Source organism: Battus philenor, unplaced genomic scaffold (assembly GCF_028537555.1).
Source record: "Battus philenor isolate CCGP_79_NKW_IND1 unplaced genomic scaffold, ilBatPhil1.0.hap1 SCAF_21, whole genome shotgun sequence".
In the NCBI taxonomy this organism is placed as follows: Eukaryota; Metazoa; Arthropoda; class Insecta; order Lepidoptera; family Papilionidae; genus Battus; species Battus philenor.
The window spans coordinates 10,019,645-10,043,711 of record NW_027181684.1 but is presented as its reverse complement, the minus strand read 5'-3'; the positions used below and the strand labels follow the sequence as shown (position 1 = coordinate 10,043,711).

At 32.7% G+C, this 24,067-nt stretch overlaps 2 protein-coding genes across 2 annotated transcripts; one reads left to right on the top strand and one right to left on the bottom strand.

The window, feature by feature from the left end:
* The first annotated feature begins 1,046 nt into the window (after window positions 1-1,046).
* On the top strand, window positions 1,047-13,827 carry Cog1 (conserved oligomeric Golgi complex subunit 1). The gene is made up of 13 exons (XM_068766442.1): window positions 1,047-1,255; window positions 1,634-1,798; window positions 3,252-3,400; window positions 4,090-4,244; window positions 4,622-4,850; window positions 5,825-5,957; window positions 6,633-6,805; window positions 7,732-8,031; window positions 8,819-9,059; window positions 9,688-10,030; window positions 10,676-11,116; window positions 11,737-11,919; window positions 13,603-13,827. Exons 1-13 carry the CDS (start codon window positions 1,119-1,121, stop codon window positions 13,756-13,758), a joined length of 2,805 nt encoding a protein of 934 aa, XP_068622543.1. The 5' UTR covers window positions 1,047-1,118; the 3' UTR covers window positions 13,759-13,827.
* Window positions 13,828-15,070: 1,243 nt separating this feature from the next.
* Window positions 15,071-21,390, bottom strand: LOC137923394 (keratin-associated protein 19-2-like). The gene is made up of 4 exons (XM_068766637.1): window positions 21,326-21,390; window positions 18,486-18,750; window positions 17,151-17,246; window positions 15,071-15,375 (listed from the first exon to the last, which is right to left on the bottom strand). Exons 1-4 carry the CDS (start codon window positions 21,335-21,337, stop codon window positions 15,155-15,157), a joined length of 594 nt encoding a protein of 197 aa, XP_068622738.1. The 5' UTR covers window positions 21,338-21,390; the 3' UTR covers window positions 15,071-15,154.
* Between the last annotated feature and the right edge of the window lie 2,677 nt (window positions 21,391-24,067).

Here is a 24,067-nt window from a genome sequence, read left to right as displayed (position 1 = left end):
CATTATATATTTAAAAAAAAAAAGAAAAAATAATACATATTTAACAATTTAAATAGATTTTGAGTGATATTTCCTAGTTTATACAACAACACCTGAAGAGTTAAGTCAAATGCATATCAATAAAAATTCATGCCGGCAAGTACATGGGAAATCCAAAAACAAAAAAAAATTACGGAAACCGTCGTTACAAATAAACATATCTTTACAATTATTGTAATGATTAATACACACTAATCTGATAAGAAATGATATATAAAAATATTAGCGCTAAAATAATAAATAATATATATTCTTCGTGAGCGTTAAGTAGTTGTTATTGCATGAATATATGCATACACCAACAATAAAGTATTTGACCAGCTTATCTAGTGTCAACGGGCTGGTTTTCGCAACTCAAATACTCTTGTTAAATTAAGGCCCTAATAATAGCACAGATAGTATATTTGAATAACATATTCGACCATAAGCATTACTTTTTCTTGCTTCCTTGCAGTAAACGCGCCAAGTTAAGAAATACATAAAAGAGTTATTTTTATATGTTGTAATTGGAAGTTGGCTTAGCATCTTTTGGGGCTAATACTCTATAACGGTAACATTGATTACGGTATTGGTTAAAAAAAAAACTTTAAAGGATGCCAAAAATGTTTGTGTCGAAAAAATTGTATTAACGAAGTCATTTTTTACACACGTATTAAAAAAGGATGTAGGTGTTAGCACAGATATGTTATCTTCCGTTTTACAAGCAATAGAAAGTAAATGTATTCTTAAATACTTTCAATACCTACGTTTTTCTACCATTTTTCCTTATTTTTTATTGCAATTTAAGTTTTTATGTTTTAAAACCAGATCTTTGTGCAATACCTTTATAATGAAATCTAGCATTAAATAATTTAAACTTTTTTGTTCTAAGATATTTTAAGTCTTCGATAACTGGTTCAAGGCATAAAACAATTAAGAATTCTATTGTTTGGAGTATGCATGCTTGGGGACGAATGCTTACGTCAATTTGACACTAACGTTTGACATACTTTAGTTTACGTGACAGTTCTTGTAAGATTTGTTTATAACACTTTTAATATTGTTATAAAATAAGAATTAATGTTGTGAACATTTCAAAAATGTCTCAACCAAATCTGCTGGACATTGTGCCGGATGAGTTGTTTCAAACACATTCAATCACTGAAATTGATCAAGTACAGAAGAAGTTACAGTATGAAATTGAACGAAAACGCGAAGAACTACGAGCAATGGTGGGGTATGTTATCACAACGATTCAATACATGGAGTAACTCTTTAACTTTTAGTAATCGTCAAGCTTTACCTGTCTATACTAGACTGCACATTATCATTACAATAAACAGTTTTCCCGAGTGTCTATACATTTATTTTTAGTTAATACAAAATGTTTTCCGAGCTCCTACCATATGAATATGTCGTCTTCAAGTCTTCATATATTGATCATATTGTAATGGAATATGAAATGTGTAAATTAACAAGTTAATTTATGTCAACAAAAAATTAAAATAATCATCTTAATGTTACCTCAAAATGTTAGTTTGTGTATTTTTAATAAATAAATAAAAAATGCTGTATGTTGGCCTCGAAATATGAATATTTTTCATTAATTTTTCAGTGAAAGGTACAGGGATTTAATCCAAGCTGCAGACACAATAGAGGAAATGAAAGGGACAACATCAAGTACTTTAAATCATATTAATGAGATGATGGTAGCATGCAAAAGCCTTCACAAAACACATTTGACTGGCTTCAAAGTTCAAGAACCTCCAAGAATACAAAGGTATTTTTATGATTATTGAGTTGGTTTATAGTTAACAATTTAGTTATAATAGTAAATTCTTAAAAAACAAAACTTTAAAATTTTCTTTACCAAATGTTATCAAACACTTAAAAATATAACATTTTGTGATGTTCTGTGCTATATAGATTCCACAGCTTTCCTAAGTGTCACATTTCTCAACTTCAATGGAGTCTGAACATTGAGTCTCTTGAAGTCAAGCTTAGTGCAGTAGCTTGCTTAGGCTGCAAGGAAGATAAAATATTACTGTGATATTGTTACTTGTTTCTCTTGAGTATTTATTAATGATACGATACTGCCAGGATTGTGTTTTAGTTATTTATACAACATTGTTCTATTGATTGATGTTTTGGAGTAGAGGTGCAGATATTGAGTACATATTTATTTTGCAAAAAGGAGCTATCTGAGTTACTGGTTTGTTTTGGGTTTGGATTTACGGGTTTTGATATTGGACTTTGGATCTCCCGGACAAACCATTTTAAAGAAATCAATATTCTTACCATGGCCTCACAATGTATTTATGATAATATTTTATAATTCACAATAAACACAATAAATTAAAAAAATGGGAAATTCATAGTGTATTTACAAGGCACTGTGAAGAACTGACTATCAAAATTTAAACTCCAAAAATCTCTTAATTCATTTTTAATAAATGGAATCCAATCTTTTAATAAAATTTTACAGATCATTAATAAACCGTTTATTAAATTCAAAACAGATTTTAAAAATATTTTGTTTTCATTTAAGCTTTATCTGTCAGAAAGTATACATGTGTAAATCAGTTTTGTTGGAGACATGTTGTGGTAGAGTTTCTTCCTGCTTCTTCTCCACAACCATCAACACCTTGCAAGGCACAGTGGAGTCCTGTTTTAACTTTGAAGATTGATTAATTGAATTTTGTCTTTACCTTTCTGGTTTAAATCACTGGCTGTTTCAATAAAAATTTACTCATGAAATTGATTGAATTGTCAAACACCTGTAAATATATTTCACTGACAAAGTAAACTTATAAAACGAAGTTTTCCATTATGTACATTGCAAAACTTTACTAAAAATATGATAATATTTTAACTGTACACAAAATTTTTTGTTTGATTATATCTTGATTGATGTCTAGTAATAAGCGATAGGTATTTTAATTTCTCTTATGATGTGTATAAGTAAATAAAGATGTTTAGTATTTTTTATTATTCCTCATATTTTATTAAAATTTAAATCTTATTGAATTATTTACATTATTATTATAACTTACTTTTAAATACTTTAATAATGAATGTAAACTTTTAAACCACATGTATGATGCTTCATTCAGTATCTTGAAAGAAAACTCTGAAGCTGAAATAAATTAATGTTGATTTTTATAAATGTACATTAAAAAAAGGTAGTGTTTACTTTTGAATATATTTATATTTGCTGTAATTTGTTGCTGCAGTTTACAATTAAATACAAACCCAGTGCATGCTATTGCAGTACAAGTGAAACTGCTTATGGAAATACCTGAGAAAATATGGAAGTGTATTGAAGCAGATGATTTTGTGAAGGCATCACAATTGTTTATAATGGCGCGGCATGTCAATACGGGTAAATTTTTTTACTGCTCTACTACATGTTGTCAGGTGATAGATGCCTACTGCAAGGCATAGGCCTCTCCTAAAGATAGCTACAGTGGTCTTGCACTGCCCATATTCAGCAACTTCTCGCGATCTTACCTATGTACTCAGTTCACCTAGTAGGAGGGCAACCCACACTGCTAAAATTCCAAACTCACTTTCAACTTCAACTTTACATGTAATAATATAATAATAAAATACATTATATTTTATATTAGACATTATGTACACTACAGAAAAAAAAATGAAATAAAAAATAAAGTAAACTGAAAATTACAAATTTAATAATTGGAAGCAAATCAAATCAAAACCACACACTTTTTATTATTTTATTATAGAGCTTTCTTTCGAATGGTATATGATACCATAGTAGGATATGATATATTCTTGTTAGTTGAGCAGGCTTTAGGTATATTTGTGGCTATCTATTATTATCTTCATTATCATGTCAGTGTAGATGTCCAAAGATTGCTGTGATGAATAGGCTTCCCTTGATCAGGATTATATCATCAGTCTATCAGCGGCATCATCGGCTTACGCCGCGTCTACTGGCTCGTGGTCGCTATTAGTAAACCCTTTAGCCTTGGTTTATATCTATAATCATTTTTATAATAAAATTTCATAATAATGTTTTAAAATGTTATATTTAAATTTTTATAGGCTTACAATTACAGATAGGTGGAAAAAATCTTAAGCCTGGAATGCAATCACTGCAGAAAATAGTTCAACAGCAGTGGATTTCTATTGCAAACTTTAGTCAGACCATCATCAATGAGTGTAAACAGAAACTACAAGATGTTGATATTACTGTTCCGGTTAGTATTATCTAAAATAATGTAGTGCAGTACTCCTGTTATTATTTTTGTCTTAATGTGCATACTTACTTAATAAGCTAAATGGCATGAAAAACACTTTTGTATAAAATAAATCTCTGCATAGGTATGACAAGTGGGACAAAACTGTACCTGCTTCTCATAGATGGACTCCGAAATGAAGAGCCTTTCTTAATTTATTATTATATACGTTTTATGGTGAAATTAAAATTAAGTAAATAAAAAATTAAATCAATTAAAAAAAATATTGTTAATAAATTGTCAGTCATTTCAAACATAACAAATTAATTAATCAATATTAATATGTAAAAATTTATCTTATAAATATAGTGGATACCTAATACCTTACTCTATTGCAGGTGGCCTCTTCCTGTCTTGTAAGCCTTTATCTGCTGGACTCTCAGACTATGATAGAGCTCCTCAACACATTTATAGCCTTACACAGTGATAGCAGCCTAAAGTCTACATTACAGTTTGACCTGCCACAGATGCTAGAAGGCGATGTGAAAGCACAGATAAAAAAGAAGATTGTAAATGCTGTCAAAATTGTGTTGAAAACTGTTATTTTAGTTTACGCATGCTTTGTTGGTAAGTAGTTTGCAATTATTTTTTCTAGTTTTGGATATCAGCCAATATTAAATAAATATTAATCATTTCATGTTACAATTTAGTTTTATAACAATTTTAAATTCTGATGTACCTGCGTATTAAGGTTTGTACAACTTTGATAGTATTTATGAAATAGAACACCAAATATATATAATAATTAGAATAAGCAATGGCTGTTATCTGGGATTCCGCTACTATCATCATAAATGAGTAGCACCAAGAAAAAAGTAATGGACATAGTTCCAAGTTTTCCAAGTTGAATTGGTCGAGGGTAGGTCACATAGCAGGCAGAACTGATGGGTGCATAATTATAATTATTTGCGTCGTCATAAATTAACGACAAATCGAAATCGGAGAACAGTGTAGATAGTTGCTAATTCTAGAAAATATTTAGTGACATATTTGTTAATAGTTGTTAGTGGTAATATTTTTGCTTACAGGCTTTAACAAAAAATTCAATTTTTTTTTCAAAATCAGTCTATTGCAGTGAATTTTATCTGTTGCTCACAGAAATATCACAAAAGGAATGTAGGAAGTAATTAAAAAATCGAAGATTGTAGCAAAACCAATAGAAAAAACCTAATGCGAGGGCTTGAGTTTGTTATATATGGTATGCATATATAATAAAGTTTCACTACGTCTTGGACCTTCCTTTTTTCTTTTAAATCTAAAATTTAAAGTAGATAATCGAATAAATTTTCAGCAGATCAGCGTTCCGAGCCGGTGTTAGCTTATTATTTATAATGCTAAAGTAATTCACGATTTAAAAGTGCCTCTAAATGTCTGGTTGAATACAGATTATTTAAATTTATATAATTAAAAATTTGTGGCATGGATTTTTTAAATTAAAAGTCTGGGGTTGGCCAGTATCTACTTTAATATCTAGTGTCTGTTTGATGTTGATTTATGAGATACTCCGTGTAGTAAAACATAAATTAATCTTTGTGTTATAGATAATGAAGGAGGTGCCGTATTAGAAATGCTACAAGATTTATATAGGGTGGACTCTAAGCCGTTATTAGATTTAGTTAATTTCAGTGATCCGGCGTCTGTGAAACTGTTACCTCCTGTCATTTCTAACTATAAGTAAGTGTATATTTATTTATATTCGTACACAGACAGAGCATATACAAATAAATTAAACTAAACAATGACAGTCTCTTCCATACAGCCATTGGATGGACTTGGTTATTAAGGAAAAATAGAATAGGTGTTCACAAAGTATCATCACTATATTACAGATTATTTATATGTATTTCTTTTTTTATTTATAAAAGTGACTACATACTATCGCAATACATAAAGTACACCGTTTAAATGCATATATATATATATATGCATATATATGTATATGTATAGATGTATATATATACTTATATGTATATATAAGTTAAAGTTAGGTTAGCAATCACATTTCGATAGAAAACCATTAAATTACCTCAACCTTTAGGCTGGTGTAGTTCAAATGGTGCATATTGCTGTAGTAAGCAGCCTCTGAAGTTGAAAGTTTGACGCAAACCATGATATTTACATTTTACTTACATAAGAATACAGCTACTACTACTATAGGCGTCTGAATATAAGAAGAGGCAAAGAAACTTATATCACATGCGTGTAGCCTAAATAATAAATGATTAAGGAAATTGATTTTATGCTTAATCATCATATTACGAGTACGGCGTTCACTTCTGGATACATTTATAAGCGGCGTCTTGCGTTGCATGCTTGGTAATTTCTAAGTCCGTAAGCGATATTTTTTAGGTTATCTACAAATAAAGAATTACATGCGTTGGCTAAAACGGATATATCGCAGTCAGTTCAAAAATGGAGTGAATGGGTGAAATCATACATCGAGAGTAACGTACGGGTGTTGCTGCAGAATGTAACTAGGGTTAAAGTTCTGCATGAGATAAGAGAAGAGGCGTTTAAAATCGGTAAGTTTACTTTCCACTATTTCTACAGCGTGATCTCTGGGTTCCTTTGGCAAGCTCACAGTTGATGACCTAAATAACCCATGGCTATGCTCGGGATTTTTCTAGAACATCCGATCAGAAAAGAGAAGATCCGGAGAGGGATGAAATTCACGGACATCATTATCATGTCATTTGATGGACGCCCAATGTCCAATTTCTCGCGTTGCCCGCATCTAGCGACTTCCCGGAACCTTGACTATATCGTCAGTCAACCTAGTGAAGATCTGACCACGCCATGTCTACCGTCTTGTCGCCGGTTAAGAAAATTTTGGTCTTATCGGCCTTCGGATGCACGAACGATGTACCCCGCTCACTATCATTTCAGACGAGCAATTCTTCCTGCTACGTCGGTGGCCTTAGTTCTACCACAGATTACCTCATTAACCAGTAATCTCAGTAACGGACACAGCCCAGAAAATTGGCATTTTAAAGGGGCAGTGGGCAGGTCTCATAACGCGTAGAAAGGACGATAGCTGGATATTTAAGATTCCAGAGTGGAGATTATAGGCGGGCATGCGCAGTGAGTTTGCATGAAGATCACCTTAAATCTCGGGTAGGCAGTCACGAACATCGTAACTTGTCGCTTACACCACAACATGGACATTGTCAAAAGAATTGTAAGGTCAGGGTATAGGATTCATTCAGAAAATCTTATTATTTCCACTATTATCATCATCATTTCAGCCATAGGTAGTCCACTGATGGCCATAGGCCCATAGATATCTATTAATACCGGTTGGAAGCGATTTTAGCCGTTGTCTGTCCACCGTGTGAATGGAATTCTTCCGCGCGCTTGTCGGTCCGTAGCCTCAACCCCAGAACTTTAAGGCCCCAGTGGTTTCAATGCAGGAATGTAAAACAATTAAATAAGAAAAATATTTTCGCAGAGACTCCACCAAACTGGAGTGCGGTTTGCACATCTCTGGATATACCAGATGTCCACGTCTGGTGTCATTACTTCCAGCCGCTTCTAACTTCTAGAGTGAAAATGATCGTTGATAATCGCTGGCAAAAAGTGTATGACACGTTTAAGACGCAGATATTGGTTGACCTGAGTAAAGTGTCTTCGGAAAGCGAGTTGGAAAAGGAAGCGGACATCAATTGGTTCGTCTGGCGGGACCTTATTGGTGAAACAATTATTGAATCAAGAAATGAAGTTATTACAGTCATGAACTCGCTTATGAAAGGTAGGTTTTTCTTTGTTTTTATACATCGAAGGAGTTACGGGCGGGTTTGATTGAGTGAAGAATTCTTCAAACAAATCTAATATTTAAACAACGTGGTATACATTAGATTAGGATAATAATAGATATAAAATTAAAAAAAAATCCTTATTCGAACTTTTAACAAGATCGTCAATTTTTTTTTGACTATATTCTGCTTCACAGGCTATTAACAATACAGATTTTCTTATGTAGACTTTCTGTCTGAGATGTAGCTTAAAAGAAAACAAATGTATATAATCATCTGGTATCCTAGCAAGATCAGCAGAAGCAGTACAGTCTTTATAACGGTGATCGTTTTGCATAAAATAATTGACCTGGAAGAGATATTTAGTCCACGAACAATACGACATTGTTAAGTTACGATTTACTTTTTCTATTTATTGATTCAAGTTGTTTAGTAGATTATACGTTAAATCTACGTAGATATAGTACATAGTACAACGAATCATATAATATTCATCGCATATTCTAAAGCATCATCTTAAAAAAGACACAAAATCGTAATACTGGTGAGAATTACATTAAATCTTAATACTATAAATATGGTTTCTAAAACCAACCTAACCCATATACATGTTTTCGGTAAAAAAGCTGTTTGACCCGATTCAAAAATGTGACTTCGTTTATTTGTCTGGCTACAAAATTTCTGGCGGTCGATGGATTTATTTATTTATGGACTTCATTATTTTGACGCCCGCATGGCTTTAAAAGAATATCATACAGCGTATAGGAATTTTATCTTTTCCAGGTATGTCTAGACAGGATCGTGGTTTCACACCGAACATAGAGAAACTCTGCCAAGCTCTTGACGATGAACTACAGAAGCTTCTAGAAGATTTAAAGGTATACTTGTACAGGGAGAAAGCAAGCAGTGGTAGCAACAAACTTATCTTCACGAATGATGACGAAGAAGACAACCGACAGGTATACAGTGATAAGGAAGATATTGAACTGTATTTGAGAAATGTTTCCGACAGAAATATACAAAGGTGACGTAATGTTTATTGTTTAAAATAGATTAGAAATCAGATCGACTTTATTACTATGCTTTATAATATAGTGATAATTAAACTACTCGTAAACAATTGAAAGGGGCAAAAATTATTTTAAGATTTTTAGATTTATTTTAGACTTCCAAGAAGTGAGGGTATCTCTAACAGTTTGAATGCATACCATAGATTTCTATTTAAAACATTTTATCGCGTACACTTAATGATTGTTAAAACTATTGGAATTTGTTATCTCTGCTTAATAGCCCAATTTATAAAGTTAAGTAAGGTGATTTGTTATTGGTGTATAAAGGATGTTTAAAAGAACGAATATACAGCACGTTTGTCAGCAAAAAACTTTAGAGTTTATATACCTACTTCCAATCACCCTGTACAGAACTCTGAAGACAATGGATAACGTCAGGCTAATAACAAATTCAACATGTAGTTACCCGAGTTTCTAATGTTTTTTCTTACTATGTTATCAATTTTTTTTCTTATTTTTGAATATGTATGATTTCTGGATAGGGTGTATCATGCATTAATAGACCACAAATGATCATATCATTCCCTTTATAGCTTCACCTATAACCAATCATACTGTATATTCATAGTTGATTAATTTTAGTATGCTACAATACATAAAAGCATGCTTCGAAGAGCAAACCCTCCAATCGACAGAACTTCAAAGAAAGACCACAGCGGTGTACACAGCTCGATTCACTCAGGCGATAACCTACCTTATGACTAACTTACGCAAGTGTTATATTCCTGAAGATCATTATATCGATGAGGTGATTGTTGAGGAAAGCGCTATAAAGTCCTGGAACGATATCTGTGTTGTTTTGAAAGAGAGCTGTCACTTTTGTTGGAGCAAGTGGTTGGACATTGTTATGGAAAAAGTGCAGGGTTTGCTGAAATGCCTACCACAAGAGTTCACCTTAGAAGCCAACGTTGATTATTTGATGATGGTAAGTGGGTCCATACGGCCTCTTCTTGTTACATGATACTTTCATATCCCTCGTCGAAACTTATTGAAAGGATTTGCATTTCTTTAAAGAGATTAAAATTTTCTGAAAACTTCTTGGTAGTGTGTATCATAGACCTATGCGCTAAAATCTTTAAAAGATTTTTGTTCTCATTGCGACGACCGTTCAAATATCCGGCACGGAACGCCGGGAATAAAGGGATAAATTTTGCGAACGATCCAGTCGGGGCTGACGGCGCGATTTAGTTATTTACTATTTGAGCTTATTAGCTATTAATTGCTTATGATCAATATGTTTATAATCAAATTTTGATGCACCTTGTTATCTAAGGCATGTAAAACATTCACGATATAGATAAATTAGCAAATAAATAAATTAAGAAATTAATGGATTATGTATGGCTTGATTAATAAAACGTGTCCTAAAAAAAGGTGTGCTTTTCTGTCTATTGATTGCTGTTGTCTGACTATATTTGAAATATTATTTTTAATTGTGATATAATTTTTCCAATAGTTTTAAGAGATATAATACTATGTATAATATGATTTAAAGCACAGTTTTAAGTTATTGCAAAAGTCAAGTCAATTAAGCGGACTGAACTTTCTCATAGTCATTGTTTTTTTTCAGCAATGGGATGTAATACAAATACAAGAAAAGGATGACGAAGGTAACGCTATAGAGTCGACCATAAAAGTTCCAGCTTGTCCATCTCTCAAACTTCAAGAGTATCTGTACGCCGTCAGTAGAATCCTTGACGAAGTGGTCCCTCATACATTACCACATGAGATCCACAAGGAATTCATAGAAAAAGTTACATCTATCACTCTTGAACATTACAACACGGTTATTAGAGAGAAAGAGAGCGATATAAATCAGAGATGTGCGCTCCAATTATTAATGGATGTCAGACATTTGACAATGCTGATGGTGCCACGCGAGAATAAAAAATCCATGGAGTACTCGCAAGAAATTTGCGAGTTTTTGAGGCAGAAGATAGATCCATTTGACTATGACGTCTTCTATCCTTACATTCAGACAAATTTGAAGCGATCAGTACAGCGTGTACAGGTAAAACGATGAGAAATTTATGACTTAATATGATGTGTATATTCCTGTGGACTATTGATAATCCAGTCATCCATTCCTAGATCATTTGAAATTTTAAAAATTTCATCATCGTTATTATTTCAGCCGTTGGACGTCGTCTACTGAATTAAAAGCCTCCCAATTTCCAATAATATTAAAAATGGTCTTCATTCATCGTCGACCAATCTTAACAAGATCTATCTACCTTGTGAAACGTCCGCTTACAAAGTCGACTTGGGGCATATAGACGCTTCGCTTGCTGGTCATATGCCACTATGTGGCCTGACCTCTGCCACTTAATTAGCAAATGTGCTAAAGATAATTTTGTTTTACTTAGTAACATATTAACATCTTATTTTCCTGAATTAGTATAAAAAAGATAAAGTATCCACTCTTAATGTTCAGTGGATTAACCTAGACAAAAACATCTTCATAATCATTTCAGACGTAGGATTTCCACTGTTCGACATAGGCCACCCATGTCCGTAAAGGTTGAAAGTGGCCTGCATCCAGTTTACCTGCGTCGACATAAAAATGATCGTCTACCTTTTGATTGAACCTCACTCTGTATGTTATAAATTTTAAATTAATTCTTTTTTCAGACTCTTTTAGGCAGCTTGATCCAGCACCACGGTCAATTGACCGGAATAATCGGTACAAAACCGGTTTTATCGGGCGGTACCGGGGACAAGGCCGCATCACTACTCGCTTGCTCCGATGCGCATTGGTTCTCTCTTCTCCCAGTTGCCACTCCCGCGAACATTCATAAGAAACAAGAGAAATCGGTATGAATTATAACTTGTCTCTATAATCCTCTACCATGTAATGTTTCTGAATTATCATGTAATAAATCGAAGAAGTTTATTTTGAAAAATCTTGCAGGAATTGTATTATTAGTATGTAAAGGATATAGTTAAATTGGTCACAAAAAAAACTGTGTAAGGTGACCCAAAAAGCAGATTTCTCTCATATATGTATATTTTTATATATATGTATATTCATATACAGGTATATATTCATATATATAAATGTATATGTGTATATATAAATGAATATGTATATGTATGAATGATAATTAATATGGGAGTTTTCTGTTATCGTAACTACAATACTTAAGTTTTAATAGGACTATATACCTTCGTATGTTATTATAAAATAAATATTTATTACCTAAGTGTACGTCCTATGTTTAGTAGGACGAAAACTTATTTAGTGACTGTACATCTTATATATGATTGTTTTAACAGACCAAAGATTTCTACTTTACATCAACAAGGGGTATGAGAGATTTTAAATTATTCGACTGTTCAATATATTAACACACTGCCTGTATTGTGTTTGACTTTATTTAGATAGAATTGCTTGTAACGTCATTACTAATATTCATTTTAATTGTGGATATTAAGACAGATGAACTGTAAAAATGTTACCTATTTGTGATCGCATTTTCATAGATATAGACTTGAAAATGTGGTTTTATTTTGTTTGATATTACTTGCACAGATCTTTCATTAATATGTACTAAGGCCGCAACTAAATGATGCCCCGTTCCCTATTTACATAAATAATTTTTGTTTTTTTTTCATTAATCATTAATCGTATTATTTACGTAAATCATTACTCGTATTATTTACTTAGATCATTACTCGTATTATTTACTTAGATCATTACTTGTATTATTTACATAAATCATTACTAAGGTATATCATTGACGTTTATCATTACTTGTATTATAAATGGAATTCATTACTTCAAATATTGTCACAATCATAACTTTTATTATTTACGAAAATTATAAATTGTATTATTTACGAAAATCATAAATTGTATTATTTACTTAAATTATAACTTGTATCATTTCATGTAAATCATTACTTGTATTGTTTACAGAAACCATAATGAATTTAACTTAGCTTTTGATTAGCGCCATGTTATTACATCGTAATGATCTACTATGGAAACCTCTGTCTGATAGTAAAAATTTAAACCCTCTCTGGGTTAAAATTTTTATCCGTTACTTGTGACTGTACTTAGCGGCTTCGCTTTACGTTGTACAATCGCATTTTTAATGTGAATTCCAGCGAAGAAAATATCGTGGAATAAAAACCGACTTACATGTAGACATCGATTTTTAGTAAAAAATATTTGGAATAATATAAATGTAGTATGAATAATACATTAATAATAATATTATAAAAATAATATTAATGAAATTGTGTAAAAAAGTTTAAATTTTTTCTTTTCTAAATATATGGGAATTCTTACCTTTAATTTTTTATAGCCGTATTTGTATAATAAAATATAAACAAAAAAATAAATTCTTGGTACGGTTTTACTACAAGATTTTTGGTATCTTTTAATACCGTTATTATTGCCTGTATATACTTAACTATTATACTCTGAATGAACGTCTACAGACATTGAAAAAAAAAAGTACTTGGAAATAACGATTCCTTAATCACTTGCAGGTGAAAAAGAAACAAGTGGCAGCTAGTCCGAGCAAGAGTAAGTCGGACATATCAGAGCTGATGACCACGTCTCTGCCCATAAACTTCGCGAACGCAAGATCCGGTGCTGCTTCCTTCTTCACCTCCATGACATCGGACTGGTTCAGCGGTTCTTAAACCTCATAAAATTGTATATTAATATAATATATATACAATAATCTATTTATTAAGTAATATATGTGTCAATAAAGATTGTATTATTAACATACTTCATGTTTTGTTTCCAGAAATTTCCCGACCGTATTGACTTTGATTCCTGATAAATGCGTCCTTTGTGTATATTATTAAAATTGTCCACTTTCATCATTAACATATATATTATGAGCTCGGAGAGCCAGAAGGGATTACAATCTTTTACATTGTCACTTGTTGAAGGTGATCACAGCATCTGCCACTTATGATACTCGTGGGCATTATGTTATAAGAAACTGATGCAGAACAAAAATTAAAATCTAAGAGAACAAGTAGGAAAAGAAACTAAACCCGTAGTTATATTAAATGACTTTCAGGAGAGATACGATGTAATTATATAATACAATAACTGTTTTATTTTACCTATGGTATATTTATATACTTATAAAGAATAAAAATATGAGATTTTAATAGGGTGTCCGCTGCTTGGCATAGACCGCCTCCCTATAGATTTTTATTAAGATTGTTTTTTATTGTTGAAGTCTGTTAGTTCACCCCTATCTAAAATATCAGGAACTATTATTTCGTAATAATTTTTTAACATATACTTTATGGACTCTCTTCTCTCATGCTTCACAATTTCTTTTTTTCTATCTCCTTTCGCCCTTCACATAATCTTACATTCTCTTTCCGTTTAATCACAATCTTTTAATACGTCGCCTCTCTTCCTTCGCTATAATCTCTAAAATCGCAGTTTACTATTTTTTTCCTATTTTCATCTCTATTTTTATTTTTATAACATTCATAGCATTTTGTAGTATAACCGTCTACGTAATCTTGTGACAATATTTATAAAATACATGGGTCATTCTTTGTATTACATTACGTAGGCTATGGCGACACTCTTCACCCTTCTCTCCAAATTGGGGATATTAAGACTAGTTAGATCGGCTTGCTTTCATCGTCTTCCACCACTTACAGACGGTGAATGGAGGTAGATATTAACTTCGCTTGGTGCTTGCTTGCTTGGTGATGATGATGAAACTATCTCGTACAATGTTTTTGTTTCCTAGAGTGATAATACCGTTCATTGTGATATTTCATATTGTAACTCTGTGTTTCGTTCTGTTATAATTAAGTTAATAAAAAGATCTAAATTATGTTAACACTGAGTATAATTAAAATAATTGATGATAATTACTTCACCAGGTCTTTAGTATTCTTTGTGGACCTTTACACAGTTCGAAAAGATGTTTTATCTGAAACGTTCCAATAAGTGTAGAAATAAAAGAAATAGGTTAGTAAAATATTTTAATATTTACATACGCAACATAACTTTAAAATTAAACTTAAATGACTAAAAGACATAATTTACTTTTAACTATACTGTTGTTTCCTCTTTTTTAATTTCGGAAACTTTTCTGCCGAAAATTCCGAAGTCACTACCATCTCGTACTCCTCCGTAATATCCGTTGTAACCCTGGAAAGGACGATCATATCCGGGTCTGTACTGGTTGTATCCGGGCCGGTAACCGGGATACCCGGATGGGTAATTATAACCTGGTCTACCGTCGTAACCTGGCCTGTAGTAAGGGCGGTTACCTGAAAATTAATGCAAGATTTTTTTTTAAAACAAGTATGTAAGAATTTAGATCACTTTGTTAAAAACATTACCTAAACTTTTCAATTTATGAAGTCAACGGTTTCCGACCATAAAACAATAATATTTAGGTATATCTCATGTTTTATGATGTTTGGTTACCCTTAGGCAGAGCGACACATAAAGTGTTTAATCTAAAGTACTACAAAGGTCTAAGATTATTAATAAACACAAATGCGATAACGAAAAATCTAAATCCTTGGGTCAGCATGTCGTTGTGTACTTATTAATTAAGATACATCATTTACAGTTATATGCGTCTATATATGTAAACTAATCTCTCTATTATCATCGATAATTATACAAACATATACAGTACCCCTTACAACATGGTACTTTTATAAAGCCTCTTAATCTTACGCAATTTCATGGCCCACCTACTATATGTATTTCATCCCCTAATAGCGCAGACATTTACAACGTTATATTTCTGTGATTTGAAATGTTTAGTTATTTGTAAATAAAGCGAAATTTTAGTTAATACGAACTATAAGAAGTTATACCAAGCCCTAAAGTTATGACAATGACATAAAATTCAAATTTTTGAACATTATGTTAAAAAGAGATTTTTTGCACAGACAGCGGATAATTCAAAATATAATACTTTTAAAAAACTATGGAGGAGGCCTAAATATACGTCTGAAATGATGATAGGGAGACTTAATAATTAAATTCATACTTAAAGGAGAATGAACGCCTCTAGATCACCTTGCTTTGCTATGGAAGCATTAAGACTGAGTTTTTACCTGCGTAGTGCCTCAAAAACAAGCAAGCAATGGTGTGTAATAAAGTAAAGCAGTGAGCAGAGTGGATCAGCAATCCCCAGAAGAACGTGATAACAAAAAGTAAAAACTTTTAGCTTTTTTTTTGGCTTGTAACAGATGTCGAATTATGACATTTAGACGAACACTGCACTCCTTTTCGAGTCCTCGGCTCCGCATACAATGAAAATTACCTAATTTTCAATTGCCACGCATCGCTGTCAAGTTTGCATCTGTAGCTTCTACATTTGAAGCTACATAAGTAATTGCTCAATTGCTAAACTTGCTACTCATGCTCCGCGTGACTGTAAGAAACTCTTATAATATTATTCCCGCAGGTGTATCAATAGTTATATAATTCTTTCAACAGTTAGAACAGTCATCCGTTGATATGCAATTCAATTAGGTTGACCACCTAATGACCTTTTCACCTAATGAGGTGTAGAGAGGTTCTCTATCCTATATAGAAATTGTACTATCGGTTTTACAATAGATATTTAGGTATTTTAGGTATATTAGGTTATGACATATTTCTGAATTTTTATTTACATTATTATTTAACATAATTTTTTTTGTCAATTCTCATATTTCCTTTACACTATTATCCTGGTGTTCTATTTAATAAATTCAACCGCGAAATACTTCAGTATTTAAATATCTAACGTATAAGAATATTATTATTAATTAATTATTTTTATTAGTATTATTTAGTAAAGGAAGTGCAAACATTTGCGCATTCTTTGCTGACGACGAAGTTAAATTTGTGCCATTACAAAAAAATTACGAAGTATTTATGTTATTTTTCTTCTTCCTCAGTTACCAATCGATTATTTGTGATTATTTAAGTTGTTAAATACCAAATTACTTTTAAAAAAACTGAATTAAAGCATGTGCAGTTTAATTTGTGACTCTTCCATGTTAGAGAGCTGCAAGCTGAATTATTCACATAGTTTTACACTTACTGTCACTGAACAGTTTTTTTAGAAGAAGTAGTAATTGGTACACACCTCCATATGACTCGCTCACGTACGCCGGATATCCGCCATAACCGCCTAATAATGAACATAACACACAATGGTTTTCTTTATATTTTCAAAATGACCAGATCATTTGTGTTAGTACTTACATATTAATTTATTTTATTTAATTTATTTATTTTTGTACATTTTATAAACAACGCAGTGGTCGTATTGTTTCTGCGAATTATATACTACCTTTGTATGGATTGTAAAAGTTTTGTGTTTGTATTTCAACAGAGGTATGTCAATAGATACGAAAAAAGTTCCATAATGTATAAAGATAAAGAATTAACAAAAATAAAAAAATTAACTGAGAACATATTAAATAACTAATAATAAAATACTCGAAAATCCTATACATATACACTGTACTCGGCTATATATCGGATTTAAATAATTATACTTATTATCGTTTTAACTGATTTAACAAACTAGGAGTCATTGGATCAACTTCCCTTATTAAACGAAAAAAGTAAAATTGTTGTATTTGAAGATGTAATCAATAATTTAACCGAATAAAAGTAATGAATTGCAATCTTTGTTATGATGTCCTACAAATCAATGTCAAGCCGAAAATTTAGCGATAGGTAAAACGATAACTAATATCAGAAATTTCTAAAAAAAATCTATCGCGTACTTTGAAAATATCATTTAATAAAGTAACTGATAATTATGTGTCTAGTATTCTGTAAATGACACAAAAATTACACTGATTTTGAAAAAAAAAAATACTTGCAATACACTTTTGTAAAACCATATATACGAAATTATTAGTATAATACAACTTTCTGACCATACCGAAAGAAATAACGTGACATAGTATTTTTAGTTAATTTTTTGGAGTTAGTTATTTCGTACCACTATTTATTCTTGGTTGAAGTTGTAGCTGTTATCCCGGAGGTTTTTACAGCATCATCGGAGCTGAGTTTACCGAGCGGAAGGGTCCGTGAACTTTATAAAGTTTTAACTTTAAAACAACCAAAGCTAGACGGACGCGTATCAGTTGCATGAAGTGATTCGCACCTAGGAAATAGTTCTACTCGAGTAGAGCCGTGTAGTGTTGCTGTTGTGTGTATGCGGCTTGGGACGGCTGCGTGGACCACAAGCCAGTCAAGGAGGAATCCGGATCCAACCTCGACCCGTCAACGCTGTTCGCGTTTCGGGAGCGGCCGGCCGCTCCCTAAAAACTGATAACGTATCACTAGTAACCCTGCCTGTATCATCTGATTTCTGCGTGATGTTGATTTTATGGGAAACTGTGTATGACCTCACCTGAATTGCCTGGGTATCCTCCTGGATACCCTAATCCTGGGTTGCCGTAACCAGGATTATATCCACCGCCGTATCCTCCTCCTCCATATCCTCCTCCGTACCCTCCGCCGTAGCCAGGATTGTAACCTGAGTAGTTCGGGTATCCAGGTTTTAGTAGTCCATACCCGCCCGTACTACGTCTCTGGCCATCAGCGAAGTCACTGCTTGTGTCTGCCGATCCTTGAGCAGCGTTTACGATCAGCATGCATAATAATGAAAATACGCACTGAAAAGAAATAAAAGTTAGTTATTTAAAGAGAAATAATTTTTAGATCGTAGACAATGTTCGGTAGCATTTACAGGTGGAATAGCGTTAAAGGTGCTTAGTCTGAACCTTGTAACGGGCCGTTACATCATTTCATGATGAGGGCAGCGTTAGAGATTATAAAACCGGAGTAGTCAAGGTTAATTTTTTTAACAATTTTTGGGATTCGAAACCTAGGAGTTTGCGAAGTCTTAATCTGATATTCATTTGCCAAAGGAAAATAGATAAGATATAATACTACATTAAAACATAATGTTAGTGATGCTAGTCCTTTTAAAATGTTACTAATAAAATAATTTCTGAATTGAAATTTAATATCATAATAATAAACTTCAATTTGAAAATTATTTCATATGGTAACATAATAGAACTTTTATCATAATAGAATCTTACCCAGCTTAAATTAAGAATAAATCATCATTTTAACCATCGGACATTCATTGTTAGACATTGGCCTCTTTTATGGATTTCCACTAAGGCCAGTTGAAAGCTTATGAGCCAGCTTGTATCCAGGGTACTCTAACGGCCTTAGATAAGGTACTCCTTGTGGGTGGTCAATTTAAGTTACTGTTGCCGATCTGTCTTTACCCCAAAACCATAACCGCATTTTTGTGACGGTAGCAGAATGTATAAAATGGTTTGATTAGATGGAGGAAAGTGCTACGAAAAGTAAAATTTTTAGTGACGTATTTTGAAAAGTCATTGTGCCATTATTAAAGAATAAAACCGCAAACTCATAAGAGGTATCTGAAGGTCTTATCACAACTGTAGGGGCCGGAAAGCGAAATCCAAAAGCTGGGTTTTTTATTACATCATAATGTCCCAATAATTGCGGGTCATGGCAAGTGAGTTTAAGGCGGCGATGGTAAAGTCGGAATGAAGCTTAAAACATATTATTAGCAATTAAGGCGAAAAAGAATAAACGCCATGGCCTCTCATGGTGACATCTTTATTTTAAGGCAAGAGATGATGCATATAGTACATAAAGATATTGTTAAGTGACACGCTAAGAATATATTATGGTTTGTCTTTGTATTTTATACTATATATACTACAAATTAGTAAATTAGCTACGGTTTCCTCCAATTTAAAATCGCTGTATGTTAGCCGAAGTCACTGAGGCTCCGAGTCGCTACATGGAGTGGTCACCTTAACAATCTAGGAGTATAGAATAATAGTCACAATCAGAGCACTCAACTTTAGTTACTAATGGTCTAGGCGAACACTCGAAACGTCCTGAGAAGAATAGCAGAAGTAGCTGATTTGATATTAACGCGAATCAGATTGAAAACCCCCTATAAAGGCATTCTTCAATTTAAAGCTACAAGGTTTCTAACGCGGTCTGATCTGAGAGACGACAACAAACTAAGACAGGTTTCTTTGTTGACCCAATAGTTTGAATACCCTAAATAATACAATAGCACAACAATATTTATCTAACCTTTATAATCATTTGAAAAACTTTCAAGTTATCGTAAGGTTTTTTAAAAGTTTTTTTTTAATGAACTTTTTAAATTTGATACGATAGTTGAGAGACATTATATGGGAGCATATTGTAGTACCGTACTCAATAACCTAAATAGAGTTACTCCAGAATCTTAAGAACCCAGCGTTCATTTCGGCTTGCAAATGCTCTGAATTTTTATTGAAAAAAATATATAACACACGTCATCGTAAAGTTCGTATATACCATCTATTTTAAAACATTTAGATTCAATATGTTAAATACTTACGATTATGTATAATTGATTGGTCATAAAATATTGGATGATATTTAGATATCACGTTCATCTATTTCTCATTTTATTTTATGCCTACTCTCTGACGATCCTATTATAAAGTGTGTAATTTCAAAATATTTTCTATAATTCAAATATATTTGTCTTTTTCTACATAAGCTGGACGATATTTTATACGTTAAGTACTTAAACAAACGACGATGAGCGGATAGCGATGCTATAAGTTTTCTTCCTTTTTTACTTACATTAAGTTTTAATAGTCTGTACCTATTCTTATCTAATCACCTTTGGGTTTTGTCTAACACAACCTAGCTCATTTAACGCGATGCTATGCTTAATGTAAGCGGTCATTAAAAATTAATTATTTCTGTTGTTAATATAAATTGTTATTATTTTCATTCAAAATTATTTTTATTAGTTGTCGTTCCAACTCATAGACGCTTACTGCAAGGAATATGCCGCCTCCCCCAAACATATCTATGGGAAGATTGTACCATAATCGCTACGCTTAACAGACGGTTTGGCGATCGCAGTGTGGTGTGGCTGCCCATGCTCTGGAAACTTGTTTGTGAGCAGTGGCAATCATTTATATTTAATGCACAAAGTGAATTGTATAAGATTGTTTCGCATGAATCGATCCCGCGACCTACGATCTAAAGTCTCAGTCCTATACCTTTGGGCTACTACTGCTTAATTTAATAACGTAGTAATTAAATTTGTCTCTGTAAATATCAAATTGGTAATTATTTTTAATTAATAGCAGAGGAAATAACTTTATGAAAAAAAATCACACTCACCAAAGTTTTCATTGTATGTGTTTATCCACTAGTGTTCACAACGCGGTCTTGCTAGTGAGTCGATCTCTGGGGGCAATATGCATCGCCTTTATACTCAGGCAGTGCGGCAGGCTCCACGCGGTTTGTACGCGAATGCTGTGACGCATAATTACGCGACCAACGTAATTTTATTCTATCAGTCCGTTATTAGTATGACTATGTCTTTATTACTATTTTTGGGACACCTTAAAATATTTTTAAATTGTAATTGTAAAATATTATTTGTACAGTATCATTTGTACAAGCATTCTTGTCACTACTTTTTGTGGTTAATTCCCGAGATTTCAAAATATATAATTATTTTTTAAGTATTGTTTCAAGCAGTAGAGGTGGCAGTAGTGTTTTTTGATATAAAATTTGATATTAAATAATTTCAGCCTATTACAAAATTAATCATGCAATTTTATTTAACTTGTACCTGATAGCAGACAAATATCTAGATAATAAAGCTTACACTTAGATCTTTTAAAACACATGAAAAGGAAGTTTAATAATTGACATTGTCGTGTTAAGTGTCGATGGATTTGCATATAAACAAATATACGAACTTTTACTATCTTTATAATTAGAATTCAGATACAAAAAAAAAAGAAAAAATAAACCTTACAGTGGACGTCAAGGGGCTCACATGAGGATGAAGACATAGGACTGTCTCATGAAATGAACATTGGTGGGGTTCCTAAGAAAAACTATTTTTGTTTGACATTTCACATAATGTAACGCAGTTGTCCCTTTAGTTGGCAGCTGTATGAAGATGTTAATACCTTGCAGGGTGCAGTAAATTGGCTTAATTTGAACAAAATTGTATATTAACATTTTTACCTTTTTATTCTAATTATCTTTTAATAGAATAAGGATAATACTGGGTTTGTCTTGTTTAATGATTCTTTAACATCATTTCAACCGTAGGACAATCTATTGCTGAACGTAAGTTTTGCACTGATTTCTGTAAGGTCCGGTTAGATGCGGCCTGCGTTCAGCGCCTTCTGACGACCTTAACAAGGTCATCTGCCTGCTATGTGGGTGGATGTCCTTCTGTTAAATATATGCGGGTGTATATTTTTGAAAGCACTGTACAAAATATTTCTCATATTACGAAAAGATATTAGGGGAACAGGAAGATCGAGAGTATAACATAAAAATGGAAAAAGAAATGCATTTATATTTGAAAGTAAAACATGCAGAAGCTTCAAGTATTTCACCAAGTGCGATTATCTCCAGATCTATTGCTCGACTCTTAAGCCTATTAAATGAATACCCACAAACACGGCATATATATTTTCTTTAAAACATTACGAAAATATATTTATGTAGCAAGTTGTAATACTTTTGCTGAATTTATTTTCGACGATCACCCAAATTAACATAACGTAAAAAGTAGTTATAGTAATACCGAAACCTCTGTACCACGCCTTAGGTATGCGTGCGGAAAGACGGGGGGTGTATCGGCCGCTAGGGCCCATCAGTCCAACATCAATGCTTGTGACGACACTCGTGCTCTTTTTTACTTCACCGCCTCTCCCTGAGGCGTGGTGGTTTCGGTAACACTGTGATATCGTAATTATTTCAATTTGGACGACTCATTATCTTCGCCATATCCGCGAAGCAGAAGGTTAATGTTCCACTAACGCACTAACAATGGTCCCTAAGTAACATGTAATTGCTTTTTGATTTTGACAGAATAATAACATTAATTATGTGTACTTCTGCCACAGTTACAGTTCGAGGTATATCCCATACAGTCACAATTCAATAATTGATAACAATTATAATTCATAATAAGCAGTAGTAGCCCAGCGATCGCAAGCCTCAGTCCAGACTTGCGATCGTGGGCCGCGGGTTCGATTCCCGGAACACAGTCTTATGTAATTCACATTTTTCTCTCATTTTCATCTCAAGTAAGTTTCCAGAGGATGGGCAGCGGCATTTTACTGCGTACCATATAATATCACACTACTTTGAGTGAGGCTTGTGCCTTGCACTTGAAGTCTATCGGCTGAAAAGAAGAAAAAGAAACGATCATGTAATTGTAAAATTATTATTATTGGCATTGCTTCTTTTGCGTGTCGTCACTCATGGCTCGTCCATTGCTATCTGGTCCTCCTCCTAGTGGGATGAAGGACTCAGGGGAGCAGTCATATTCCTTTAATGTTGTATTCTAGACAATCGTCAAAGCTAACATAGGGAAATGATTACATAATACTGCTTGATATTAAAAAGCGTATCAATTGCTGTACATATTAAATCATTCACCACCAAGAGTAGTTAACTTGTATTATCAATTTTACTTGAAGTGATTCAGACTATTTGGCGTCTAAAACGGTTATACGTTATTTGTTGCGCCAAATAAACCTTGGAGGTCCGAGTTTGGGTTTTTCCCTTCGTTGCCATTAAATTGTCTACGTTAATGCCCACTGACTTACATATGTGGATTTTGAGGACGACTTTGCGTCATAACTGTTTACCTATGTTTAATTTGTTTTACGTTAACTTTGTTTTTTAGTTATGAAACACTAAAAGGAATTACTTGTAAACAATAATTAGCTTTTCTTAATCTTTCAACAGTTTTATTGCCGTGACATTCGTCTTTTATTTATATATTTTTTTATTTTTGGTAGTTTATAGAAAATTTAGTTCATTTATTTATCTATTGTTTAAGAAAGGCATACAGACTAATTACAATTTGGCAGTTTAGATTAGATA

What these genes read in the sequence shown, in the direction of transcription:
- LOC137923394 (XM_068766637.1), bottom strand. An exon ending in AGGATACCCAGGCAATTCAG is followed by an intron (nt 17,247 to 18,485) that starts GTGAGGTCATAC and finishes GTTCATTATTAG; the next exon opens with GCGGTTATGGCGGATATCCG. An exon ending in ACTGTTCAGTGACAGTAAGT is followed by an intron (nt 15,376 to 17,150) that starts GTAAAACTATGT and finishes ATTAATTTTCAG; the next exon opens with GTAACCGCCCTTACTACAGG.
- Cog1 (XM_068766442.1), top strand. Translation starts at nt 1,119, where the DNA reads ATGTCTCAACCAAATCTGCTGGACATTGTGCCGGATGAGTTGTTTCAA. An exon ending in GGCGCGGCATGTCAATACGG is followed by an intron (nt 3,401 to 4,089) that starts GTAAATTTTTTT and finishes AAATTTTTATAG; the next exon opens with GCTTACAATTACAGATAGGT. An exon ending in AGAAGAGGCGTTTAAAATCG is followed by an intron (nt 6,806 to 7,731) that starts GTAAGTTTACTT and finishes ATATTTTCGCAG; the next exon opens with AGACTCCACCAAACTGGAGT.